The sequence below is a fragment of the Panthera pardus genome, unplaced genomic scaffold, assembly GCF_024362965.1.
Source record: "Panthera pardus isolate Hobbes unplaced genomic scaffold, ASM2436296v1 HiC_scaffold_11, whole genome shotgun sequence".
NCBI classification, from domain to species: domain Eukaryota; kingdom Metazoa; phylum Chordata; class Mammalia; order Carnivora; family Felidae; genus Panthera; species Panthera pardus.
The window spans coordinates 34,367,380-34,382,972 of record NW_026526666.1 but is presented as its reverse complement, the minus strand read 5'-3'; the positions used below and the strand labels follow the sequence as shown (position 1 = coordinate 34,382,972).

The 15,593-nt window shown below is 35.4% G+C and overlaps 1 protein-coding gene across 5 annotated transcripts in view; it reads right to left on the bottom strand.

Moving 5' to 3' along the window:
* The window catches only part of COL24A1 (collagen type XXIV alpha 1 chain), a 413,859-nt gene that overhangs the window by 373,617 nt on the left and 24,649 nt on the right, over window positions 1-15,593 (bottom strand). For all 5 annotated transcript variants that reach the window (XM_019414025.2, XM_019414026.2, XM_019414023.2 and 2 more), the window contains 2 exons: window positions 8,322-8,375; window positions 5,501-5,554 (listed from right to left, as the gene is read on the bottom strand). In XM_019414025.2, the coding sequence (XP_019269570.2) occupies window positions 5,501-5,554; window positions 8,322-8,375 (108 nt within the window). The remainder of the gene's footprint in view (window positions 1-5,500; window positions 5,555-8,321; window positions 8,376-15,593) is intronic.

Sequence of the window (15,593 nt, the reverse complement as noted above, 5' to 3'; positions counted from 1 at the left end):
TAATAGATTTAAAGGAAGAAGTTCACATTAATACAATAGACTTTAATACCCCATTTACATCAATGGATAAATTATCCAGATAAAAAACCAATATGGAATCACTGGCCTTTAATGACACATTAGATCAGATGGACTAAATAGATATATACAAAACATTCTATCCAAAAGCAGCAGAATATATATCCTTCTCAGTGCACATGGAACATTCTCGAGGATAAATCATACATTAGGTCACTAATCAAGTCTCAATAAGTTTCAGACTGAAATCATATGAAACATCTTTTCTGACCACAAAGATATGAAACTAAAAATCAATTAGAAGAAGAAAATGGAAAAGTCACAAATATATGAAGATTAAACAACATGCTACTGAATAACCAACGTGTCAATGAAGAAACCAAAGGGGAAATTTAAAAATGCCATTAAAATACAAATACAACTTACCAAAATCTATGGGATGCAGCAAAATCCGTTCTAAGAGGAAAGTGCATAGTGATACAGGCCTACTTCAAGAAACAAGAAAAATCTCCAACTATCTAACTTTACATTTCAAGGAACTAGAAAAAAAAAAGATCAATGAACTAAGAGCTGGCTCTTTGAAAACATAAATAAAATTGGCAAACCTTTAGCTAGACTAACTCAGGAAAAAAGAGGGCTCAAATAAATTTTTTTAAAAAGGAGATTTACAACTGATACCACAGAAATACAAAGGATCATAAGAGACTACTATGAACAATTATATACAAGCAAATTGGCCAACCAAAAAGAAACGGATAAATTCCTAGAAAAATACAATCTTCCAAGCCTGAATAATGAAGAAATAAACTTTTGAATATGTTGATTACCAGTAATATTAAAGCAGTAATCAAAACCCTCCCAACAAACAAGAGTCTAAGACAAGACAGATTCATTGGTGAATATTACCAAAGATGTAAAGAAGAGTTAATACCAATGCTTGCCAAATTCTTCCAAAACGAAGAGGAGACAATGCTTCCTAACGCATTTTACAAGGATACTACAAAAAAAGAAAACTACAGAAAAATATCTCTGATGAACATAGATGGAAAATCCTCAACAAAATACTAGCAAACTAAATTCAACAATAAATTAAAGGGATCATCAAGTGGGATTTATTCCATGGATGCAAGGATGATTCAACATCTGCCAATCAATCAATGTGATATATCATATTAACAAAATGAAGGCTAAAAATCAAAGATCATCTCAGTAGATACAGGAAAAACATTTGACAAATTTCAACATCCATTTATGATAATAACTTTCAACAAAGTGGGTATAGAGGTAATGTACCTCAACATAATAAAGCCATATATAACAAACCTAAGCTAACATCATATTAAAGGGTGAAAGGCTGAAAGTCTTTCCTCTAAGATCAGGAACAAGACAAGGATGCCCACTACTACTACGTTTAGCTCAACATAGTATTAGAAGTTCTAGCCATGGCAGTTAAGCAAGAAATAGAAATAAAATGCATCCAAACAGAAAGGGTATGGGGAGCCAGGTTGGCTCAGTGGGTTGAGTGTCCAACTCTTGATTTTGGCTCAGGTCATGATCTCACAGTTTGTGGATTTGAGCCCTGCATTGGGCTCTGCACTGACAGTGTAGAGCCTGCGTAGGATTCTCTCTCTCCCTCCCTGGCTGCCCCTTCCCTACTCATGCTCTATCTCTCTCTCTCTCTCTCTCTCTCAAAATAAATAAATAAATAAATAAATAAATAAATAAATAAATAAATAAACATGAAAAAAAGAAGAAAGGTAAGAAGTAAAACTACACTATTTGAAGATAATATATTATATATAGAAAACCTGAAAGACTCAACTGGAAAACTGTCAGAACTAATAAATTAGTAAAGATGCAGGGTAAAAATCAATCTACCAAAATCTGTTGTATTTCTATACACTAACAAAGAACTATTAGAGAAATTTAAAAAGCAATCCCATGTATAATTACATCAAAAGGAATAAAATATCTAGGAATAAATTTAACCAAGGAGGTGAGAGAACTGTATGCTGAAAAGTGTAAGATACTAACAAAAGAAATTGAAGAACAAATAATGTAATATATTCTGTACAAATGGAGTGAAAGAATTAATATTATTAACATTAATATTAAAATGCCCATAGGGGCACCTGGGTGGCTCAGTCAGTTATGCACCTGACTCTTGATTTTGGCTCAGGTTATGATCTCACAGTTTGTGAGATCAAGCCCTGTGTTGGACTCTATGCTGACAGTGGGGAGCTTGCTTGGGATTCTCTTTCTCTTACTCTCTCTACTTCTTGCCTGCTTTCCCTCCTTCTCTCCTTCTCTTTCAAAATAAGTAAGCACACATAAATAAATAAATAAATAAATAAATAAATAAATAAATAAATAAATAAATAAAATGTCCATACCCAAAGCAATCTATAGACTCAATGCAATCCCTATCAAAATTCCAATGACACATTCACATAAATAGAATGAATAATCCTAAAATTTGTATGGGACCTCAAAAGACCACGAATAGCCAAAACAATCTTGATAAGAACAACCAAGCTGAAGGTATCATGCTCCCTGATTTCAAACTATATTAAAAAAGTATGATAATGAAAACAATATGGTATTGACATAAAAAAAGTCACATAGATCAATGGAATGGAATAAATAGCCAAGAAATAAACCCATGCACATATGGTTAATTAACTTATAACAAAAGAGGCAAGAGTACACAATGGGTAAAAGATAGTCTCTTTAATAAATGGCCTTGGGAAAAGTGGACAGCCATATGCAAAAGAATGACATTAGACTACTCTCTAATACTATACACAAAAATAAACTCAAAATGAATTAAAGATTTTGATTTAAGACCTGAAACCATAAAACTCCTAGTAGAAAATATAGGCAATAAGTTCCTTGACATTATTCTTGGAAATTTTTTTTTAGATCTGACTCCAAAAGTGAAGGCAACAAAAGCAAAAATAAATAAGTGGAAATACATCAAATTGAAAACCTTCAGCAAAGTAAATCATCATAAAAATTAAAAGACAAGTTACTGAATTGGAGAAAACATTTCCAATTTATATATCCTATAAGAGGTTAATATCCAAAATATATTTTAAAAACTCACAAGGATGTAGAGAAAGGGAAACCCTCTTGCCCTGTTGGTGGGAATGCAAACTGGTACAGCCACTCTGGAGAAGAGGTTCCTTAAAAAACTAAAATTAGAATTACCCTGTGACCCAGCATTTTCACTATTAGATACCTACCCAAAGGATACAAAAATACAGATTCAAAGGGGTACATGCACCCCAATGTTTGTAGCAGCATTATCAACAATAGCCAAACTATGGAGAGGGTCCAACTGCCCATCGACTGATGAATAAAGATATGGTATACATACATAATGGAATATTACTTAGCGATCAAAATGAATGAAATCTTGCCATTTGCAACATGGATGGAGTTAGAATGCATTATTTTAAGTGAGATAAGTCAATCAGAAAAAGACAAATGCCATAAGATTTCAGTCATATGTGGAATTTAAGAAACAAAACAGATGAACATATGGGAAGGGGGGAAAAGAGGAGAGAGGGAAACAAACCACAAGAGACTCTTAATGATAGAGAACAAACTGGGGATTGATGAAGGGAGATGGGTGGGAGATTGTTTAGATGGGTGATGGATATTAAGGAGGGCACTTGTGATAAGCACTGGGTGCTGTATATAGAGATGAATCCCTGAATTCTACTCCAGAAAACAATATCGCACTACACGTTAACTAAAATTTAAGTTAAAAAAAATAAGAGGGGTAGAAAGTGGGAAAAAAACACCCATACAACTCAACAGTGAAACAAAACAGTCAATTAAAAAATGGACATAGGAGGGGCTCCTGGGTGGCTCAGTCGGTTAAGCGTCAGACTTCAACTCAGGTAACGATCTCACGGTCCGTGAGTTTGAGCCCCGCGTCAGGCTCTGGGCTGATGGCTCAGAGCCTGGAGCCTGCTTCAGATTCTGTGTCTCCCTCTCTCTCTGCCCCTCCCCCGTTCATGCTCTGTCTCAAAAATAAATAAACGTTAAAAAAAAAAAATTTAAAAAAAATGGACATAGGATCTAAATAGGCACTTTTTTTCCCCATAAAGATATACAGATGACCAACAGGTACATGAAAAGGTGTTTAACATCACTAGTCATCAGGGAAATACAAATCAAGACCACAATGAGTTATCACTTCACACCTGTTGGAATGGCTATTATCAAAAAGACAAGAAATAACTAGTGTTCATGAAGATGTGAAGATGGGAACTCACATGCACTGTTGGAAGGAAGGTAAACTGGTGCAGGCATTATGGAAAACAGTATGGAGTTTCATAAAGAAATTAAAAATAAATAAGTTATGGAGATGAAAAATACAGCTTAGGGAATATAGTACTAATATAAAGTAAAAGTAAAAATAGAACTACCATATGATCAGGGCACCTGGGTGGCTCAGTTGGTTGAGTCCAGCTCTTGGTTTCGGCTGAGGTCATGATCTCATGGTTTGTGAGTTCAAGCCCCAGATCAGGCTCTGTGCTAACAGCACAGAGCCTGTTTGGGATGGATTCTCTGTCTCCTCTTTCTTTGCCTCTCCCCTTCTCTCTCTTTCTAAATAAATTCCAAAAAATTAAAAAAAAAAAAAACCTAAAAAAAAGAACTACCATATGATCCAACAGTTCTACCTCTGAGCATTTCATCAGAAAAAAAAATAATAACACTAATTCAAAAAGATAAATGCACCCCTATGTTAATTGGAACATTATTTATAATAGCCAAGATATAAAAGAACCTAAGTGTCTAACAATGGATGAATGGATAAAGAAGATATGGTATAAACACACACACACACACACACACACACACGCACAATGGAATACTACTCAGCCATAAAAATAAATGGAATATTACCATTTGTGTTAACATGGATGGACCTTGAGGGCATTATGCTAAATGAAATAAGTCAGACAGAGAAATACAAATATTATATGATCTCACTTATACGTGGAATCCAAAAAACAAAACAGATGAAGAAACAAAACAAAATTTATGGATTCAGAGAACAGAGTGGTGGTGGCAGGGTAGAAGGGGGTGTTGCCAAATGTCCAAAATGAGTAAAGGGTGTTGGGAGGTACACACTTCCAGCTGTGAAATAAATAGGTCATGGGGATGTGATGTGTGGCATGGGGACACAGTCAATGGTACTGTAGTGCATATTCGAAGGTTGCCAGGAGAATAGATCATGAAAGTTTTCATCATAAGAAGAAAAAATACTTTTGGTAACTTATGGTGACAGATGGCGGCTGGACTTACTGTGGTGATCATTTGCTGTGTGTACAGGTGTCGACTCATCATGTTGTACACTCAAGATAATATAATATTTATGTCAACTATGTTTCAATTTTAAAAAGAGTTAAAGACCTTCTTTAGTAATGTCAGGAAAATAACATGATACTCACTAGTCATCACTCACCTTTGGACCTGGTAATCCAGGTAACCCAGGATTTCCATGTGGCCCTGGTATGCCCTGCAAATAGTAAAAAAGGTCAGATCGTTCTTAGAACAGTTTTAGATACAAATAACAGTCAGTATAAACATTTCATAGCATAATTTAATTAAAATGAATGTTACCTCTTTTTTTTTTCCACAAAGCTTTTTTTAATTTTTTCTGAGATGTTGGATTGTTCAGTCTTGGAAAGGAGAGCTACACTAGAGCAGTACTGCAGTTTCTGTCTTTTGATTCAAAACACTGTCTTGAGGTGTTTTACCTCCTTTATTTTTCACCCCTATCTCCAGCTATACGCATAGTGCTACTTCTAGAACCTGTGCAGAGTAAGAAGCCTAAAAATAAGGAAGTGCAAATGTTTACTCTTCTGTCAACATGTGTTAACCCTTTCTTGTACTTGAGTTTTTACTTATGCCATTATGTATCTCTTAAAGACTCATTTAACTTTACCCCCTACAGCTGCCCAAATCATTCTTCAAGTGTCAGCTAGATCCCACCTCAGTTTTATTTAATTTATTCTTTTAGATAAATAAATATTATGTGGGGCTTGAGCTCACAACCCTGAGATCGAGACCTGAACTGAGACCAAGAGTCTGACACTTAACCAACTGGGCCACCCAGGTGCCCCCCCACCTCTTTTTTAAATCCTAGATACACCATGATAAAGTGATTTCTCTTTCTTACTAGCTTTCATAGAAATTGCTACATGTAAAGTTAATTTGTACTTAACTGTATATCGCTTTAGGACATTTATTAGACTGTTCTAATCTGTTACTTAAATATTTTATTGCCCTTTTAACTACTTTATGACATGTGCCATTTAGTTCTAGGATTAAAAATTTTTTGAAAACGGACTGTTTTTAGTATTACCAGTATAGCGCTTGGAACATATTAGACACTCAATAAATATTTGTTGGTTTGAATTTAATAACTGCTTCTTTTTACTGAGTGCCTACTATATGTAAATAACTGTGTTAATGCTTTACATTTCTTATTACTAATCCTTATAACAATCCTGCAAGGTGGCTATTTTTACTCCCCTTTACAAGTGAAGAAACTTAAGCTTATGGAACCATCAAGTGGAGGAACTAAGATCCACCTCTAGAAAACCTTCCAGGTCTCCAGGCCCCCTACAATCATTTGGATTTGGTACCCTTGTCTCAGCTCTTCAGCCATACCTCTCTCTTAACATATAACATATAGTTAGTAATTACTTATTTTTCTGTCTTTTCAATTCTGAATTAATAGAGCATCGTGTTTCAGAAAGGAAAGGGGTGTCAGCAATGGCAATATTGGAAGTATATCTAGCAAGACTAAAACTAAGGAAAAAAGATTAGATTTTATGATATGTCATTTGCAACCTTCAAAAATTATTAGATTAAATTATTATTAAAATAAATTTTAATAAAATAGATGGAAAAATTTATGGGCCTTTACACATAAGCATTGATGTAGGGCCACGGCATAAACTATTATTTTATAAAGTTCAATAGTGCAACAACAGTGAGCTAGGACAATAACTAGGAAAAATTAATAACAGTGAAAGTTTGAGGGTTTTTTTTGAAAAGGGATAATGGTTTGGTTGTTGCCACATGAGCTAAAATCTAGGGAGAGAAAAAAATGTGAAGTTGCAAGTTTTAAGTTAAATAATGGAGTGGAGATAAAATTAGGAACACAAATGTAATAATTAGCCTGGAGAAGAGGAATACTGTTCCTTCCTTAAAGAAAGGATTAGACAAATAAGTGAAAAAAATAGACAGAAATGAGGGAAGGAAACTGGTGTACTATGAGAATAGATGGAGACTCAGACTGAAGGTCTTGCTGTAGGAGAACAGCCTCAGTAGTGGATAGGGAATGGGATTGGTACAGAGAGAGATCCAGTCCCCAGAAAGGTGGGATCCAGACAGAGAGCCAGAAGGATGGAAATGGTCTGCCGGCTATGGGAGAGTGGGCGCGTGGATGAGAGACTGTAGGAGGAATGTGATAGGTCAAGTATAGAGAAGTGAAACAAATGTTTAACCGCAGCTACAGCCAGTGAGCGTTCGTCTGAGCCTTCTTGTCAGTATGAGGACAGGAGTTGAATGTGAATATGGACGACTTAAAGTAATATTTCAGGATGCTTTTTCACTATATTGTGTGTAAGATAGACAAAAATCGGGACAGAAAGTGGATTATACACAGCATGTGCATCTGTCTTTACAACACACGGTTGCAGTTCCTTTTCTGGCTCTTGGAAGAATTTCTGTTAGTAAAAGTCCACATTTATTTTTTAGGTTTGAAAGAAACAAATTTTAACACAGCAGTAAATCTTCTGTTGGACATGTGTAATGTGAGAAACCACTGCTGATCCTTAAGGCAGCTTTTTCCTCAGGTTAATTATTTTTCTAGTCAGTAGCTCCAGCATTTTCCACTATGTAATCCAGGAATGTACTATTTTAAGGCAACCCACTCCTCTTCATTTCCCAAAGCAAATGAACCCCACCTCGAACTATCAACTACCCATGAGATCGCTTTATAACTAAGAATAATGTTACAAGTAGCACTAATTTATAAATTTGATAATCCTTCTCAGGCAGGTTCACAGAGAGTGCCTTGGCTGGGTGTTTACGGTCAAATAAACAAGCTGCACGTGTTCCTGAGTTTCTCTTGAATTGGCAAAGGTAGACTAAGTTTGAAGACCCAGGCAGGTTTCCAAAGGAAGTACATACTGTACGATGCTGGGGAAAAAAAAACATACTGCAGTGTTACTAATTCTAACAGCAGTGGGACACAGAGCCCATTTACTCACCCGTGGACCTCTCCTTCCTGATGGGCCTGGGATGCCTGCTGGACCAGGTGGACCCTTGGAAAACAAATGCCAAGATGTTAGGCACAATTATAGACACATCTTTTCTCACAAGACTTATTAAGATTCCCACTTTAGGGCTTTGTTTTCAGTCCCCAGTTCCCAGCTGATGATGATTTTAAAGTAATATGAATCCCCTCACCCTAATCAGCAGGGGTGAGAGTTGAAACTCAACTGTCCTCTTTAATCTGGCCAGAAATGGCCATAGGAAGTCTGTGACTTATGGTTACAGCCACTGTATCTGGCTTTTACAGGAACCATAACTAGTAGTTTTGTGGGTAACTTTTACCTAAATTTACTTTTACTACTGAAGGCAGAATTCAATTTAGGGTTGGGAGACCAACAACTACAGGTCGTTTGAGACACATTTCAAAAGACTTGCCTGGAAAAATTAAAGCACTGACTATGTTATGTTCTCTTAAAAGGCTTATAGCAAGGATCTGTATAATGTGTTAAACTGTTATGAGATCCTTCTTGTATATTCAGTAATAAATCTGCCTCGCACCAAGTATAGCATACCAGGAGTTCAGTCAGAGACTTAAATGGTTTGCAAAACAAAGTAGGAAAGCAAACATTGATCAATTTTTAAAGCATTCTGATTAAATATATTAATATTAAATATATTAAATAATATTAAATAAATATTAAATATGTTAAGTAATATTGAATAGGAAGAAGTAGTTTCCTTTTTTACTTCCTCACGTGATGACTTATGTCGTCTTTTTTTACTTTAACAATCAACTGGGGCAGAACAAATGTTCATTTGAGACATGGTTAACATATGCATTCATTCATGTTGCATTCACTTAATTGTTGCAGAGCACTCTGCTGATATGGAATTATTCTTGGTGTCTCTAGAGCATACACATATTCCACTTTACAAATATTCATTCAAAGTTGCATTAAAAATAGCATGAATGTTGAAATTCGGCATATCAAGGTTAAAGTGCTAGCCTTAGCATTAACAGATAGCATGGCCTAAGAGCCTTGATTTTATGCAGCATTTTTTTCTCATTCCTCATTCTGATATTATCTACTCTTCAAAACTTTCTCCTTTTTTTTTAATATTACAGCTGTTTTGAAGTTTTCTAATCCTCTTTATATTTTTCAAGCTGACCATTTTCCTTTGATTGTATTTTTTCTTCTCCCATGCCCTAACTTGATTTAAAAAAAAAAAAACTATTTATTTATTTATTTATAGAGAGAGAGAAAGATAGTGCAAGTGGGAGAGGGGCAGAGATGGAAGGACAGAGAGAGAATCCCAAGTAGGTTCTGCACTGTCATTGCAGAGCCCAATGCGGGGCTTGAACTCAACAAGCTGTGAGATCAATACCTGAGCTGAAGTCAGATGCTTAACTGACTGAGCCACCCAGGCACCCCAATAAAACCTTTCATATATCTCCTAACATTGAGACAGAAGTACTATTTCCATTCAACCTCAAACTGAGGGCATCCTCCTTCCTGAACTGTTCAAATATTTTAACAGCTATCATTATATCACTAACTTTATATATATATATATTATATATAACATTATATCACTAACCATCAAAAATTGACTTTCACTTATTTTTTTTTAAAAACTGAAATCCTTTTCACAATTCTGGTTCTGTTGTTATAATCGGAAGTTAACAGCTATTTATTTGAAGTCCCCAAAAATAAGAAAAATGAAAAACTAAATGGAAAATTAAAACAGAATGTCTAGTTTGGTTTATTACCCCATGACACTATATTACAACAAAAGAAAACAGTATTCCAATTACATAGAAAAGGTAATTATTATTAGATACTGGGCAAGAAAGAAAGTCTATTTTATGTCATGATTGAAATATTTGAGTTATTTAATAAGCACTGTATAAAAATCAATTTTAACTTCTTCACAAATTTGCATTTTCAAATCACTGAGAATAGATTAATAGGGATTTCTACAAACCAGGGAAGAAATTTGATTTTATATGGCATGACTTGTTTGATGAAAATAAGTGATTTTCTATAAATAAAGTTAAGTACTAAAAATGGCACTTTAACTTTGAGGTTATTGGTTATTAAGAGAAAGGGATGCCTGGGCTCAGTTGTTGACCATCTTGATTTTGGCTTAGGTTATGATCTCGTGGTTCATGTGATCTAGCCCTGCTTCAGATTCTCTCTTCCTCTCTCTCTGCCCTTCCCCCTTTCACACACGCCCACTCTCAGGAATAAATAAACATTTAAAAAAGTTTAAAAAAAAAAAGGAGCATAATTACATGAAAAGAGTAACGGTTTTGCAATTATCTAATCTAGGTTCAAATCAGGCCTCAATGATTTACTAGCTGAATGACCTTGGACAAGTCAGTTACTCTTTCTAAGCCTTAGTTTCCTCATCTTTAAAATATTGATGATAAAGATCTACCTTTCAGTTATTGTGATCATTAAAGATACTGTATATAGAATAACTACCACTATGGCTGAGAAATAGTAGTTAACCAGTAAACTATAGAATAATGATTTTTTTAAAGGTATACATGATGCACAGTAAGCACTCAATTAATGTTAGTTATAATATTATAATTACTAGGGGCTTTTTGTTTGTTTGTTTTAGATAGAGTGCGCATGAGTGGGGTAGAGGGCAGAAAAATCTTAATCAGGCTCCAGCTGAACCTGATGTGGGGCTCAGCATGGGGCTTGATCCCATGACCATGGGATCTCAACCTGAGCCAAAATCAAGAGTCAGGTACTCAACCAACTGAGCCACCCAGGCTACTAAGGTAATTATTATATATTATCAAATATATAATTGCCTTAAATATATTCACTAGACCAAAACTTCTAAAAGATAGTAATGCCTGGTCAATTAATCTTGGAAGTCCTGCATCTAAAATTCCTTTTAAAAATTCATTCACTCATTCATTCATTCACTCATTCGATAAGCATTAGTAAGCATCAAGCCCTCCGACAGCTTCGAGTCTAGAAAAAAGACACACGTTAACAGATAAGCACATAATTAAACATTTTACTTAGTGATATGAAGGAAGAGAACAAGCAAGCAACAGAGAGATTAACATAGCTAGTGCACCTAATTTATTTGTGGTATCAGAGGAGACTTCTCTGAGGAAGTAAGTGCTCAGACTGAAAAGATGAATAAGAGTTAGAAAAGAGGAGAAAGTAAAATTCCAGAAAATAGGAATAAAATGAACGAGGGCATGAGTAAAAGAAAACAAACAAAAAGCACAGTCTTATTGAAGAAGAAAAAGAAAACTCAGGGAGAGTAAGAGAAAGTGGCACAAAAGGAGGCTGCAGAGGTAAGCAGGGGCCAGATCACACACCACTGCACAGGTTATGATAAAAAGTCTTTCATTTATTCTAAGTGCTTTATTCTTCTGCCACTGAAGAGTTTAAGCAGCTAACTGAGGTGATCTGGTTTGTGTTTTTAAAAAGATCACTAGAGAATTTACATAAAACATGGCAGAATGAAAACATTTTTAAAACTACCCTCCATCCCTCAAAACCCACTGAGAACAACAAAAACACTGAAAGAAAAAAAAAATCATCTCCAACGAAACAAGGAAAGGACCACAACCACAAACCACAAAATATGAAGATTATTTTCCAAATACTGAGAAACTTTGCGGTAAGGAAAGATGTTGAGAGATGACCAGAAAGAAAAACCTCCTCAGATTTCAAATCTTGAACAGGCTACAGATATCTAAAACTATCAGTCTTGAATGTTCATCTCAAAAATCCTTTGATTACACAACGATGAGGCTTAAGGGAATGAGAAAGCCACAGTAGATATGATTAATGATCCAGTGAAGACCCAGCTTCAAACAGCCAAGAGTAAGAAAGGTGGAACTGAAGAGGAGGAACCCATCATTGTTATGATCTACAACCAAACCTCCTAACCTCAGAAGATGTCTGGTGGGGACAGGGGTGAAAGACAGGAGCATAAATCATCATATTAGTTCTTAGAGGGCCTATGAAATAAAAGATTTCATAACAAATTGTACATGAAAGTAAGAGGAGATATGTCTCTGGATAGAGGACAAAATAAATATAATAAGATGGTGTTTAAAGGCAGCAACCTAAAGTTGACACTGTGTACCACTCCACCTTATTTCCCTCTGCTTCTCCCTATGCTATTCTAAAACAAATAGTGCCCCAGTTAGAGTTGCCTTTATTTTATTTATTTATTTTTTAAGTTTATTTATTTTCAGAGAGAGAGCATGAGCAGGGGAGGGACAGAGAAAGAAGGAGAGAGAAAGAATCCTGAGCAGACTCCATGCTGTCAGCACGGAACCAGAGGTGGGGCTCAAACTCACGAACCATGAAATCATAACCCCAGCCGAAATCAAGAGTCAGATGTTTAACTAAATGAGTCACTCAGGTGCCCCAGAGCTGCCTTTATTATTTTAAAAAAAAAATTTTTTTTAACATTTATTTATTTTTGAGACAGAGAGAGACAGAGCATGAACGGGGGAGGGGCAGAGAGAGAGGGAGACACAGAATTGGAAGCAGGCTCCAGGCTCTGAGCCATCAGCCCAGAGCCCGAGGCAGGGCTCAAACTCACGGACTGTGAGATCCTGACCTGAGCTGAAGTCGGACGCTCAACCGACTGAGCTACCCAGGCGCCCCTGCCTTTATTTTAAAAATGGCTAATAACCAGAAAGAAACCAGCCAGGGGCCTTTACATACTTATTGAGTGGAGGGGAAAGTATGAGGACAGAAACATAAATTAAAAGTAGATGAAAATTGTTTACCAGAAGAGGAATTACTTCATGCAACAGAGAAAAAGTCCAGTCATATAGTTCACTAAAGATGCAAAGGATTTCAAGATGCCATGTTTCTATAAAAACAGAGGTCAAAGAAGAGTTATAAGAAATAAAAATAACAATGAAGGTAATGAAATGTGAACCAGAAGAGTTTAAGAAATACATGAAAGAGAAAAAAGAAACCATTATAGATGAAAGCCATGTCTGATACCATAAAAACTGATTAGATACAATTTAAAAATCAATGAAGGAATGTGAGTGCAGAATAACTGAATTCACATGAAACAAAATAGAAAAAGCAATCACACATACATGCTTGTAGAGAAAATGATAGATAATGTCTATCATCACAAAGGATATCCTGAAGAAGAATGTGGAAAAATGGAAAAGAAAAATATTTGAGGATATAAGGGGAGATGTTTCTATAATCAAATAAAAATGACCTTCATATCAAAGGCATACCAGAAAAAAAAAACTGATACAGACTGATATAGGTTTAATAAACTTCAGAGATGATGAAAGAACTGTACGGGCACATGAAAGAAGAAATGGTCACCTACAGGTAGGAAAAATCAGGCTGGCCTGAGATTTCACATGGTAACATCTACTTCAAGAAGTGGTGCAACAATCCCTACAAAGTTCATTATTTCTTCATCATTCACACTTTCATTAGCTTCCTAAAAAATCTACCTTTAGTCTTCTACATTATCCTGAAGTTGGACTCACAAAGTTGACTTTCCCATCAGAAGAGCTAATGCATTTCTTCCACTTTTTCTCAGTCCTCATCCTTTTTGACTTCTATGTAGCTTTTGGCACTGCTGATCAATTTTTTCTCAAAACTCTCTTCTTGGGCTTCTGTGACAGTGCACTATATACTTCTCTCCCATCTGACTGTTCATTCACACTTCTGCTTTTTTTCTTCCATAATCCCAAAGCAAACATTCCCCATGATTTGACTCTTGACTCTATGCCAAACTCCTTTCTTTGAAAATTATCCAACCCTACACCTTCAACTATAATATTGATAGGAAGACTCCTGAATCTACATTCTTATCATGATCTCTCTTTTTCATTTCAGCTTCTTCAACTCTTCCAAAGGCTGACTGAATTTTCAATAGTACCGGAAATGTTTTAACTTAACTTCCTCTCCTAAAATCGACTTCCTCTCTTAGTTACTAATTTTAGTAATGGTATTACCATTCTCCCAATCCATAGACTTGAAACTTTAAAGTCATCTTTCTCTTCCTTTTTGTTTGGTCCCTAGGTCCAATTAATTTCCCATAAATTTCTTCAAAATATCTCCTGAATTCTACCTTTCCTTTGCATTTTCACATTTTCCTAATGTCTTAGTTTTGTAACATCCAGATGATAGTGGGAACTTCCTGTCTGTGCTGGGCACTACTAACAGACTAACTTCTCCATTAATATCTCTGCTTAGAAACCTACAAAATTCCCCATGAGAATGAGATAAAGTAAGAACTATCAGTTTGACAATTAAGACTCTCTACAATCTGACAACATCTATCTTGGGTCTTATCTTTGTCCAACAATATTCAGTCTAACATCATGAGAGAGTTTAAGCTTTAGAGGCAAAAAACGTGAATCCTGGCTCTGTCATTTATTAGCAATGTGGTTATGAGCAAGTAAACTGACTTTTCTGGGTTTCAGTTTCTTCACCTGAAAAAATGGGGATAATAATTCCAACCTCACCAAGTTATTTTAAGATAATGAATTTAAAGGGCATGGTCAAGCATCTGTCGCAAAGTAAAAACTCAGTAAATGATAGCTATTATGCTGCTTTTCCTATTAAAAAAATAGGTTCGTTCCTTTCACCTATCAAAATATATCCATTCTTTGGGCCTACATTATAACTAGTTTGTCCACAAGACAATTCCAAATTATTCCGAACTATTCCAAGCTATTCCGAACAGCTCAGCCTTAAGCGATCTTTCATAGGGATCACCTCAGAAAACACTTCTCTTGCTTTTGAACATTTGTTAGTTTGTAAGCTCCTTCTGAGCAGTGACTGTGTCATCCATACTTTGTGTTCCTGCTTTTCCCATAACAGAAACTAAGTAAATATCTGTTAAATATTACTGCTTCATCCACCAATATTGAAATGACTAGTTTGGGATTTATAGAAGAGATTTATGCTCATCTCATCATACTGAAGAAAGTAAATGGCTTCTGTAACTATTTGCTTAATATGACCTGCTCAGTGGCTCAATTTTATTACTAATATGTTGATAATTAGTTGCTATCACTGAAAAGAATTTCTCTATAATAATGTTATTCATACTTTAAGACATTTAAACATTCACTCTAAGAGTTGTTCAATACCTATCAAGTCATTTCAAGCAAGAACCACAAAGGAAACATAAGCTAAGCAAGTGACATCATCTTCTCCCATCCAATGGCTTCTGAACTAAAACAATGACTCAAATTTTATTTTCATAAAATAAATAAATGC